Raw genomic sequence first — 13,951 nt, 5'->3', positions numbered from 1 at the left:
CGTCAGTTGGCTGCCGGCCGCCAGGAAGAGAGGAGGGGGAACCGGACAGGGAATGCACACAGGCCTCCTCCTCTCTAAAGATGCTACTGGGACCATCGTTAACCCATTAGAGTACACAATACCAGATTCTGGACAAATACTCAGGATGTTTTAATTTGTGTGTCATTCTCACTCACTTCTGTTTATCCCTGTGTAGATTTCCACAACATGGGCCAAATGTAATAAGGTGAGAGTTTAGAAGATGAGAGAGTTTTCTCACACTTTTTAAATTCAGCCAGTGTAATAGAGTCAGAGAACATGCAAACTTGCATTTTTATAGACTTAAAAACAATTTCAACTGTCATCCAGATGTTTTCACATTTTAAAGATACAAATCGACCAATGTAATAGTGTGTGAGGTTACTGCTAAACTCCCACATTTTCTAAACTCTCACCCTATTACATTTGGCCCCTTACGTCCACTCTCCTTTTTCTCTACATTTCTATTGTTTGTCAGTGGTTCTGTTGAACCATTTATTTCGGTATACAGTGTTACATATATATATATATATATATATATATATATACACACATACATATACACACACACATATACATATATACACACATGTGAGAGCACTACTCCAGTGAGTACTTTTTCTCCTATTCTATTTATGGTCAATTTTATGCACCACCATAGATTAGATACCTAATATGGTCTTCTATTTGGGTGACTAGTCCAGGGTTTCCCAAATTGGGTGCCGCAGCGCACTTACAGGGGTACCGCATTTGCCTGTCTACTGCCGTGTTTTTTATTAATATTTTTTTTTTCAAGGCAGCCAGTCTCTGTAGCAATGCAGTTCTCCCGATTTTGAGAGAACCGCATTAGGGAAGGGCCAGATGGGGATCGGGATACAGAGCAGCAGGCAAATCTGTGCAGAATAGATCTTCCTTCCTGCTGCTGCTCTATGCTAGTGACAGACACAGGTTCAGAGGAGCATGTGCTGAGCCCTGATTGGTGGAGCTCAGCACAAGCTCCTCTGACCCCAGCAGAGGACAGGACTACAGCAGCATAGAGGAGGAAGGCGCTGATGGCTCAGAGTCCACATCAAGCAAGGTGATAGAAGTACCACAGTCTGCCTGCATGTGTGTATGTATGTGTGACTCTGCTGTATGTATGTATGTATGTATGTATGTATGTATGTATGTATGTGTCTATGTATGCCATGTGACCATGCCTTTATGTATGTCTGTATGTATATCCCTGCCTGTGTGTATGTATGTGTGTGTAGGTTTGACTCTGCCTGTATGCTGTATGTGTGTATGTATGTCTATGTGTGACCCTGCCGGTGTGTATGTATTTGTATGTATGTCTGTGTGACCCAGCCTGTGTGACCTTGCTTTTGTGTATGTATGTATGACCCTGCCTGTGTGTATGAATGTGTGACCCTGTCTGCATGTGTATGGATGTGTCTGTGTGATCCTGCCTGTTTGTGTGTATGTATGTCTATGTGTGACCCTGGCTGTACATATGTATGTGTATGTCTTATGCACACTTAAGAGGTTATTATTGTAAGAGACCCTCCATTTTGCCAGTTTTACATTAGCAAGGGTTCCAACGGAACCTCAACACTAATTGAATCTACCCCTTGGCTTAGGGGTGTCGCGAAAAAATTCAGAGAAAATAAGGGTGCCAAGCACAGAGACAGTTTGTGTCAGGATCTGCAGCTTCCAGCCTGAGGCACTGCAATAATTACTACCTGTCTGTGTGCAGTGTCAGGTGCATGCTAATTGATTCTCCTGTCTGTGCACAGCACAGCTGCACACTGGTCTATCATTAAGGGAGACTTGCTCTGGTTAGACCTTGTTTCTGTTAAATTCCAGCCAGCCCTTCATTTTATTCCGGTGATAGAGTTTTTCATACTTCCAGTTTCCAGAGTCAGTCTAGCTGTGTTTTGTGTGTGCTGTTTATTCCATCCAGGCGGCTCCACCTGCATCTCGACCACACATGCTGCTTGTACCATCTGGGCAGCACGGAGCGCTTCCTACCCTAGAAGCATCTGTCACCATCCGGTGGCTTTTGTCAACCCGGTGGCACCAGTCGCAGTTTAGCGTTCCAGGTTCGCAATCTAGCAAACACTCACCAGTGTCATCCCAGCGATACTGGTAGCCACTCTGTATTCCAGGTGCGCAAATTAGCACACCGTCGCCAGTGTCATCCCGGCGCCACTGGTAGCAGCCCCACGTTCTTGTTGCATACCTCACCTGAGTCTCATCAGCCCAAAGGCTGCAACGGTCCTGAGGCCCCAGGTCACTATTAGCCCTCAAGGCTGCTGCAACAGCCCAAAGGCTGCTTCACATCACCAGTCCCTTGGCCACGACTATAAAGGCCACAACCAGCCCTCAAGGCTGCTCCTACAGCCCACAGGCTGCATCACACCTCTTGCCCTCGGCACCATTAGTCAAAACAAACCAGCCCCAAGGCAGCATAGTCAGCCCAACAGCTGCAACCAAATCCTTAATCCTTGGCCCAACTAGTACAATACATTCCAGCCCTCAAGGCCGTCATTAGTTGGCTCTACATTAATACCGTTGATTCTCTCCAGGAATCATAACAGTTTGGGAACCACTGGACTAGTCCGTTTATGAGATTAGCCAGAAATCGTATTTTGTGTCACTATTAGCCCCTCATTATTAGGAGCAGAAACAGAGCACATCCCAGCACATGCTTGAATATGGATGAATCTACTCTGTATGTTAGCAAACATTTTCTTCATTTGGTAAATCTGTTCTATGTTCAGTTTAATTATTGCCCGAAATCAAATATCTAGTTCTTGCTAAAGTGCTTATTTCTTCCCTACTTATTTTCATCCCCTTTTTTGTACACATTTTTCCCTATTGCATTCATTTAAAACCAAATAAAAAGAGATATAAAAAATAATAATGATAAGATATGTACATAACAACTCACTGGTAAAAAAAAGGGCTAAATAATATATGACACACACAAATTATTGAGGTTTCATAAATTAGAAGTTACCATATATGTATTAAGATATAAGGCTGACAACTGCCAATGTCGCCAGGAAGCGGAAACCTATTTGTGCGCTTCTTTCATATATGGTTACATTGATAGAATACTGTTGTGGGGTGGGGGGAGTTCTTTGTCAGTTGCCTCTGGCACTATTGCACCTACCTACCCTTAATTAAAATTTGCATTTCTCTGGAAAAACAGATAAAATGCTGCGACTATTCGATACTTCAATAGAAATGCCTTTTCTCTGCTGGAGTCCTCACCTCTGCAAACATCTCTTTCTCTGTAAATGTGGCTGTTTCACTCCACAAACCTATGTGTCCCAGTAGAAAACTTTGTACATGAACAGTCAAAAACTGCATTTGCACTGAGGAGTTTCGATGTTGTGCTTTGCGAAGGACTTCCATTGTCTTGTTTAATTTTTTGTTTTCTGTTACACTATCTTGGTAAGAGCCGACCTGGCTTCTAATGTGATATGTCCTAGAATGCTCTTCGAGATTGACGAATGAGGTACAGTAGAGGCAGAATAATCAAAAATGCTTTTTGCTTCATCAATTCCATTGTATAAATTACTACCACTAATTGAAAGGCTATCGGCGAATCTCAGGCAATTACAGCATCTACAGAATGTAAAACACAGCTGGTGTAGATTAGACTCTAGAATATGAACAGTGCATTAGTATTTCGCATGCTGTGTGGATTAGAATTTGTCATTTTTTGGATTAGAAATACATTAGCACATTAGATGGAATACAGTATGTTTACTATAACGTGCACTCTTAATTCAGTCTACTCTGTAAAAAATAAGTTCTTCGCTTTGGTGGCTGCATTAGTATCTTCCACCACAGATTGCCTTTGATTCTGTAATGTGATTACCCCTAACTATGGGTCATGCAGCCATCTGTAGCGTGTGATACTTACATTCTGTGTGACAACCTTGTTGGTATGGTATCAACTAAATAAAACTAAGCGGCATATGTATCAAAGCTTGATGCAAGATAAAATTGTGAAATATATATCACCAACCAATCAGCTCCAAACTATCATTTCTTAAACACAGCATGCAAAATGTAAGTTAGAAGCTGATTGGTTAGTGATATATATCTCACAATTTTATCTCACATCAAGCTTTGATACATATGCCCCTAAATGTGCATCAATAAACTACAGATCTCAGTGACACAATGTTTTCTATACCAGCTGGGATGTGTATATCCCACATATCACTTGAAAAAGAAGCACTATAAAATGTTCACTGATCATTTACAGACATCTGAACAATGGTCTATTGGGGTTTGTATATTTCTGAAATGACTTAGACAATCTATAACTCACACAAGAATCAAACTGTGCCACTATCTGGCATGGAAAAGATTACAGAAACAGGACTGGGTGTCATTACAGAGCTGATATTCACTTTACTAGGATGACACTGACAGTTGTAAATTGGAAATGAACACTGTTCTTTTGCAAATATGAAAGAGGAAAATTAATGTGATGGTTAAACTGCACAAAATGCCTTTAAGAACAGGTATAGATATTGATTTCTTTCTGCATATCCGCAGTGATCCATCAGATGCAACATAAATGGTTGTCTACACTATGGCAATAAGCAGACATGACTTACTGTAGTGCGCCTGCAAAACAAAGAAAGATATCCCCATTATCTTGGAGCTATCTACTACTCTAGTCACACACAGATGTATGTTCATTCCTCTCGTGACAAGGGGGAGCAAGCAGTATATCACTTTCAAACAAAGACAGATTAAGAACTGAACATGAACTGGGAAAAAGCTATAGAAGTGGCGACGTGCTGTCAGGGTCAACACAAAAGTAGATGTATAGTTCTAACGCACTGTTGTGAAGCTGCTGGTATAAGGGATTGTCCGTCCCAATAATAATAACTACAAAAGATGAAAAACATATAGAATACCAGCGCTGTATATTATAATATATGAATATATATCCCAATATCAAAGATGGACGATTTAAAAATAAGCCTATAGATATTTATTGAATTAATATAATCTGCACTCAAATGCACAAAAATATACATGTATAGCTCATATAGTGCTCATGTCTGCATATTAAAATCTGAATAAACAGATATGTAACAATGAAAAAAATCTATGTAGCAATAAAAGTGTCCACTTACTTCCGCTCCTGTAATAAACTTATGTTGGCATTAGGACTCTCTCTCTCGTATTCCAAATATATTGTTTATAGCAGCTAAACTTTGCCAGCAGATGGTTCAATAATTCCAGGGGAAGTCCTTTGGCATCCAGCACATACGAATAGTGTGTTGAAGCACAAGTAAAATGTGTCCTCCAGAGCTGCATATAGTTTCCAAAACGAGGTAACCAAGTCCAATACAAATCCAACCAGTTCCAGGAGTCAAAGATAAGTCACCTTCATCAGGAGTATATGTTCTAGGTCAAAAAGAGGCTTTAATATACCCATTTGATAATTAGAAAATGCTAAGCACTTGTGCTTAATAAAAGGTATGTCCAAGCAGAGCCGTAATTAGACTTTTTGGTGCCCTGTGCCAGAAAGAGCATTGGCGCCCTCACTATTTTTTAAATCGAGAGATAACACCCAAAAAATGGGGCATAGCCTCATGGGGAAGGGCCAGGGGAGGCTAGGAGATGCTGAGGATAAAATTATAGGAAGCTACAAGTGAGAATGATAATAAACAGAAAATTTACATGCCCGAACAGTGCCCCCTGTCCTGCGGTGCTCTGTGCCATGGCACTGGTCGCACAACCCTAGTTACGGCCCTGTGTCCAAGTAAATAAACCGTCCATCAATTATAATCTAATCTTAATATAGTAAGGAGGCAACCCTACTAGATTCATTACATTCAAAGCAAACCTATAAAGTATATAATACATATTCATTGTGTACTTACATAATATAAACCAAAACAGCGTTCTCTGACTGCGGAACTCTGGTCACATGACCTCTCTCAGTCACGTGATTAGAGATCACCTATTGAGAACGGGTAAACAGTGACACGTCATGTTGTTCCGTGTCACATATCTCACTGTGATCATGTGGCACGGAGTTCCAATTGCGTCAGTGGGAATAATAGAGGAAATCCCCTTGGTAGGTATTAGTATCTCGTAAACAGGGGGGAGAAGCGTGAGGGAGTAAAACAGAAAAAGGTACCGGCACTATGTCCAATGTTATATCGGGGAACTTGGCACCAGTATAATCTATTCATTAAACAGTAAATGATGAATAGATCGATAAACCCAAAACATATACATAGATAGCAATTCAGTAAAGGACCATTGTTATAGGATGATGGTCCCAATAGTTACTCATGGGCTAAAAATAAAATACAGTATAAAAATAGGTAAGATAAACTAAAATATAATGAAAAAAATAATGAAATAATAATAAAAAAAAATAATAATAATCATAATATAAATATTATTAACAGTCCAAACAAATATTTCATATATCTAAAGATACTGTATATAGATATATAAACCATATACAAGTGTCAATTAATCACAGAATTAAGCTCCATTGATTCACTCAAACCATCAGGGTGTAGGGAGCTAAAGTTCAGCATCCAATAGACTTCTCAGCCGCATAGCTTATTAAATCTATTGCCACCTTTAGCGGTTGTGGCAATAACTTCTAATCCTATTATTTTGAGTCAGGCTGGGTCACTATTGTGTTTAGCATTGAAGTGTCTGGGGACACTATGTAAGGTATGTAAGGTACTGCGGTAAATTATGTTTCTTCGGTGTTCCATAAATGGGGTCCAAAGTGGTCTGATGGTACGACTGACATAAAATAATCCGCAGTCACATGAGAGTAGGTAGACAATAAACTTGGAGTCACAATTCATAAACGAGTTTAATTTATATACCTCTCCCGAAAAAGGTATGTTGATTTCGGTAGTTCATCTGGCCGTGTGGGAGCACATCTTGCATCTTGGTTTACCACATCTATAGAACTCGACGGGTTTGGGGGGCAGCCAATTTAAATGGGTCAGATCTTCATCCTTATCCTTTATACTATCTAAATGGCTGGGTGCTAAAATGGATTTGAGTGACCTATTTTTAAGAAAGGTGACTCGAGGTTTAGATGGTAAAATATCTAGGAGGATTTTATCTTGTTTCAAAACCTTATAGTTTCGAGATATAATTTTCCTGAGTTCTCTAAAGCTGTTATTGTATTTACAAATAAAGGCCAGATCTCTCTCCTTCTCCTGACCTATTCTCATGTCATGATGTTCTATTTATCTTCTAGGACATAATAGTGATTTCCTGTCCATATCTAGGACCTCCATTGTAAGCCTTCTCCAAAAGGGTTTCGGGGTAACCCCTTTGTTTGAAGGTATTAAACATGTCTTTAGCCTGACTTGAAAAAGCATCCACCGAGGAACAGTTTAGTCGAACTGTTCCTTAGGTATGTTGCGTATCCAAGGTGCGTGATGGGCACTATGGTAATGTAGATAAGCATTTGTATTGACAGGTTTCATGAAATTTGATGTAATGATCCTGCCATCTTGAAACTCGAGAGAAAGGCCCAAAAAGTCAACCCGTTTCTTATCATAAGTATAGGTGAACGAAGATTGTAAGAATTAGTGTTGAACGAGGTGACAAAAGAAACCGCAGTAGATAAATCCCCATCTCAAATGAAAAATAAATCATCAATGTAACGGCCATAGAAAACCAGGTTCGGCGCCTAGCTGCCTCCCGACATATGGTCTCCTCAAATTCGACAATGTATAGCTTGGCATAGCTGGGTGCGGACCTGGTTCCCATGGCCCATCACCTTCATATTAAAAAGTGCGTAGGAAAAGGAAATAATTGTGTGTAAGAATAAAAGAAATACATTGGAGTAAAAAGGCCCTATGTTCCTCCCCAAAGTCATCATCTAAATTAAATTTATTTTCAAGGATCTCTAAATCCCTATCATGAGGGATATGGGTATATAATGCAGTGACGTCCAGAGTTAAGAATGCATAAGATGGTTTCCATTCAATCTGACTTATCTGGTTGAGAAAATGGGTGGTGTTCCTAAGATGTGACCTCAGGATGCTGACACAGGGCTGAAGGAAGGAATCCAAATGAAAATTGGAGGAAAGAGAATTGTAATTACACAATGAATATGTATTATATACTTTATAGGTTTGCTTTGAATGTAATGAATCTAGTGGGGTTCCCTCCTTACTATATTAAGATTAGATTTTAATTGATGGACTGTTTATTTACTTGGACATACCTTTTATTAATCACAAGTGCTTAGCATTTTCTAATTATCAAATGGGTATATTAAAGCCTCTTTTTGACATAGAACATATACTCCTGATGAAGGTGAGCGGTCATTGCGTTGAGATTGGACCCCTTATCTTGACTCCTGGAACTGGTTGGATTTGTATTGGACTCGGTTACCTTGTTTTGGAAACTATCTGCAGCGCTGGAGGACACCTTGTTACTTGTGCTTCAACACACTATCCGTATGTGCTGGATGCCAAAAGGACTTCCCCTGGAACTATTGAACCATCTGCTGGTAAAGTTCAGCTGCTATAAACAATATATTTGGAATACGTGAGAGAGAGTCCTAATGCCAACATAAGTTTATTACAGGAGCGGATTTAAGTGGACACTTTTATTGCTACATAGATTTTTTATTGTTACATATCTGTTTATTCAGAATTTTATTTGCAGACATGAGCACTATATGAGATATACATGTATATTTTCTGTTCATTAGAGTGCGATTATATTAATTCAATAAATATCTATTTGTTTATTTTTAAATCGTCCATCTTTGATATTGGGATATATATGCATATATTATAATATACAGTGCTAGTATTCTATGTTTTTCAAAACAAAAGTAAGCTGGGTTTAAATATATTTTCCCTGGAAGTGTAAAATAAAAAATAAGCCAGATGGCCTCTACCTGTCTGTACCCAAAACAGAGTAGTGACATACAATACAGACAGCATCCTACTGATTGATAAACAAAGAGGACCCTACTTACTGATATACAATAAATAGCAATCTAGTGAACAAAATACAGAACATCCTAATGTCCAAAATACAATACAGAGAGAATTCTAGTGAATATACAATACAGAAAGCATCCTAGTGACCACCATACAATGCATAGAGTATCCAAATAACGGCCATACATTACAGAGAGCATTCTAGTTACTTAAGTACAATACTGAGGCAATCCTAGTGACGACCATACAATACACAGAGAATTCTTATGACAAATTGTGACCAATGAACAATACAGTGATCATGCGCGTGATCATACAAGTGAGCAACCTAGTGGTCATTATATAATACAGAAAGTATCCCAGTGACTGATATACAATACAATAGAGAGCATCCTAAAACCACAATCCAATACAGAGAGCATCCTAGTGACTGCCATACAATATAGTGGGCATCATAATAACCACTATACAATATATAGTGGGCATCCTAGTGACCACCATATAATAAAGAGAGCATCCTAGTGATTTCCATATTGTTTGACAGTCACTATGATGCTCTATGCATTGTTTGGTAAACAAACTAGTGACTGAAATACAAAACAGAGTGCATCCCAATGACTGCCATATAATACAGAGAGCATTCTATTGACCGATATACAATGCAAAAAACATCCTTTGGAACAATATACAATACAACTGCTATACAATACAGAAAGCATTTCTGTGATTGTCAATCCCTGGGATTGTCATAAAATATATATTGCATCCCAGATACAACCATGCAATACAGTGAGCATATAAGTGGCCACCATCCAATTCAGCATGCATCCTAGTGGCTGCCATACAATACAGTGGGCATCCTAATGGCTGCCAAACAATATACACAACATGCCAGTGACCACCAAACTACAGAAAGCATTCAAATGTCAACTTTACAATACAGACAGCAACCCAGTGTCCACATTACTATACTGAGAGCATCCTAGCGACAGCAATACAATAAAGCTAGCATTCTAGGGACTGTTATACAATACACAGAGCATCTCCGTCATCTATCCAAGTGGCCACTATACACAGAACATCTTCGTGAATGTCATAAAATACAGAGAGCATTCCACTGACCACAATCCAATACAAAAAGTATCTCAGTGACTGGCATACAATATAGAAATCACCAAAGTGACCAATATACAATAGAGAGAGCATCCTAGTGACCAATATAGAACACAAAAAGCAACCTAGTGACTAACAAACAACACAAAAAACATGTGTGACTAATATACAATACAGAGAGCATTTGTTTACCAATATACAACACAGACAGTATTATAGTGACCATACAACAGAGAGCATGTCAGTGACCATCATACAATGCAGAAAGCATCCAAATGACAACTTTACAATACAAAGAGCAACCCAGTGACAGCCATACAATACTAAGAGCATCCTAGTGATCACCATACAATAATGTCTGCATCCCAGTGACTGTTATACAATACATAGAAATGCATCCAAGTGATTATTATATACGGAGCATCCCAGTAAATACAAAGAACATCCTAGTGAAGGCTATAGGATAGAAAGCATCCCTATGACTCAATACAATAGAGAGCATCCCAGTGACTGCCATCCAATGCAGAGCATCAGTAACCTCCATAAAATACAGTGATAGTTACTGACAAACACAATAAAGAGAGCATTTTTGTGACCGCCACATATCATACTTACATACTACATTAACTCAATCAGCCTCACCATGACAACCACATCAACATAATTAATCCCTATATAATTAATTCCCTCATACCCATCATTAATCCCCACATCAGTTAACTTGATTCATATTAACCCTCTTATTGCCTCCCTAAATGTAATGTGTGCCCAATGTTTCTGTCCTTAAAAAAGAGTGCCCAATTTTTCTGTCTCTATGAATGTGTGCCCTGTGTGTATGTTGCAATAAATCTATTCACATCATGTCTGTCCCTATAAATGTATATGCGTGCCCAGCGTTTACCCCTATTATTGTATGCCCAACATCTCACCTTATTAAGGTGTGTCCAATGTGTCTGTTCCAATATATGTGGGCCCAGAGCATCTGTCCTTTTGAATTCATGTCTAGTGTGTCTACACTCGCAATCATACTCTTGGTAATGTGTTTTATAAAAAAAAAAAACATTACCATTGTATTTGCCCCCAGTCCCAGTCACAAGAAGGAAGGGTTTCACAGAGACAGAACAGAAATGGGCTGAATAACACATCCATAGTACAGAGTACGGGAGTACGAGTGACCACTAGAGAGGAGGCCCGTAACAGTCGCATGTACTCTACAGCAACAGGATCCATGACCCCTATCTTGAATAAGAGAGACAGGGGGAGAGATTAAAATACATATTAATACCCAGCGAGGAAAATAAAGAATTTGTTATTTTAATTACAAGGGAAAAAAAAAAAAAAGAATCAGGAGACACCAGGCAGACCATGAGGCCACCAGCCCTAACGCCCTGTGGGCAATCCACCACTGCTTTCAAGTATAGGATAAGATGTTCTAGAGTAAACAAATTGAGGAATTATTAAAATGGAGCATTTTGACAAACTGAAATATGGAAATTGGAGTAATAAATAAAAAAAGCTTTTAAATAATAGTTAAAATGAACCTGGAACTTGCTTCATTGACAAAATTCTGAGCCAACAAAAACAGAGTGATCCTCAGGAACAATAATTCACACCTAAGCATAGCAGTACATTCTTTTAATTGTCATTTTATGTGTCTCACAACCCATATGCTGATAAAACTAGTTCATTTTCTTATTATTCTTTTGAAAAAAAAAAAAAGAGTCAACAGCAAGTATTAAATGTAGACTCCACTTTTCATGTCAGCCATATAAAGCTTCAAAATACAGCAGAACTTGTTTTGTTTCCTACTCATATGAACATATATGTTGCTTTACTTAAAAGAAAGATTTGTACATTTTTTTAATTTTGAAAAAACAAAAAGTAACCAATTTAAACAAGTCTGAATATTGCAATAGTGTAAACAAATGTAGTAGCTTTGCAATGTTCTATAACGCATATTGCTAATAAAAACATAGATTTGTTATTCACATTCACATTTTATTTCAACCCTTTCCAGTAAATCCAAATTGGATGTTCTAAGACACCCACCCATAATGTAGTCAAATATACCAGTGCATCAAATACAGTGCAAGTGGGTTAAGTGCAAATCTCAGCATCAAAAAGAACCCACCAATAGTATGCAGCCCATGTGATCAAACACAGCAGTTCTTTTGTTGCAGTAATGATGTACAGTGGACCTTTGACTTAAACCCACAGTATCCACTACTACATTATTGAAATAAAAATGATGGCTCTTTATATCCAAAAAGTTTGAAGTCTCCTTCAAATCGGTCATAAAGACGTTTGATGTCTCTCTTGGAAACTTTGGAAAAATAATGTTCCACCTTTGACTGGTTGTACTGTGTGATGCCCAGAGGTATTGAGGGGTAGGACACCAGCCTATCTATACCAGCTTCTTTTAAGATATATGGAGCATCTTCCTCAAGAGTCTCATGATGTCCAATAACATTGTATTTAATTTCACATGGAGCACAAAGTTCCACATAAGTTAGCCAGTGAATTATATGATCCCCAAACTGAATATCAAGAAACTTGTGATTTGGATCCCCCAAATATCGTACAAAGTCTTGAAACTGCAGTCCTCCCTTGGTTTCTGTGCGGTCTTTTCTATATTTGCGAATAATGACTGGAGCAATGTTGTGCTTGTACCATGGCTCAAATCGGGGATTATTTACAAACTTATCCTTATAGGCAGAAATAAGCCTCTCAAATGGATCTCGGACAATGAAGAACTTGAAATACGAATTCAGGCTGAAAATAATTAGAAGTGAAAAACATAAAAATATAAAACATAAAAATATGTATTTGAAGTAAACAATACATTTCACAAAGTGTATTCCACATTAAACAAAGCATATTTAACTATAGAAAATGTTAGAAGAATAAAAGGTAGAATTTCATAAACCTTCATTACATCGCTCAGCCATAATGCAATACCTGGGTGTTGTGAGATGTGATATATGATATGAGAAATCCAATCTTGTATCGCTCTGTATACTGCAAAAGGTGTTAGGCCAAATGGACTCTTCAAGCATACAAGGATTACTGGAGTGTGCAAATTGATGGAAACATAATTTTTCCACACTCCTATATGCTCAATTTACAGTGTATTCCTCGTATGTTTCTGCAGACATAGCCTTAGACATGCCACTGTATTATAACATTTCCAGAACTTTACTATTTACGATCAACTGAATTAAAAAAAAAAAAATTTTTGATGTTTTATACCATGTATGCACTGTGATAGGTTTATGAATAGAGGGCCTGATTCAGAGCCGGATGCAAATAGCGCTCGCTCGTTCAGAAAAAGGGGGTGGCTATTCAAATGATCCGTTCGCGCTTTGCGGTCTGTTCACGCCTCCATGTCTGAACGAGCGAACAAAACTTGTCGACGTTTATTTGAAAAATACGCCCCCTGGCCGCTCGCATCCTACGTCATGTCCGCTATTTATTAGATTAATCGAGTACATCGACCAGGGTGTGAGCTGCTCGCTATTCTTGTGGTTGGTTTTTGCTACCACAATTTTGCGAGCAGTTCGGGCTATAAAATAACCCAGTGACATGGTCAATGACGCTTCTGTATTAATTATGCACACCCATAAAACGCCCGTTTTGACCTTTAAGCACGCCTGCGTTCTTAATTCCACTCCCCGTTTTCAAGCACCTTCCCCTGTTACCACCCACATACGCCTCATCCTGTCACTCAAAGTAGCAGGCATTCGCTATATAGCGAACAAACGATTTTCGGCCGCACTGACTGGTTCGCGCATGCGTATTATAAACCGTACGCATGCGCAGAAGTGCGAACATCGCTCGGAACGAGTGTACTG

The 13,951-nt window shown here is 38.8% G+C and overlaps 1 protein-coding gene across 2 annotated transcripts in view; it reads right to left on the bottom strand.

The window, feature by feature from the left end:
- Window positions 1–11,724: 11,724 nt before the first annotated feature.
- Window positions 11,725–13,951, bottom strand: part of CHST10 (carbohydrate sulfotransferase 10) — a 29,957-nt gene continuing 27,730 nt past the window's right edge. For both annotated transcript variants that reach the window (XM_088454072.1, XM_088454071.1), the window contains exon 6: window positions 11,725–12,872. In XM_088454072.1, the coding sequence (XP_088310198.1) occupies window positions 12,332–12,872 (541 nt within the window). In that variant the 3' untranslated portion in view covers window positions 11,725–12,331. The remainder of the gene's footprint in view (window positions 12,873–13,951) is intronic.

Source organism: Taudactylus pleione, unplaced genomic scaffold (genome assembly GCF_031769625.1).
Source record: "Taudactylus pleione unplaced genomic scaffold, aTauple2 ptg000609l, whole genome shotgun sequence".
NCBI lineage: Eukaryota > Metazoa > Chordata > Amphibia > Anura > Myobatrachidae > Taudactylus > Taudactylus pleione.
The sequence above is the reverse complement of the archived record's forward strand: the minus strand, read 5'-3'. Positions and strand labels throughout refer to the sequence as shown.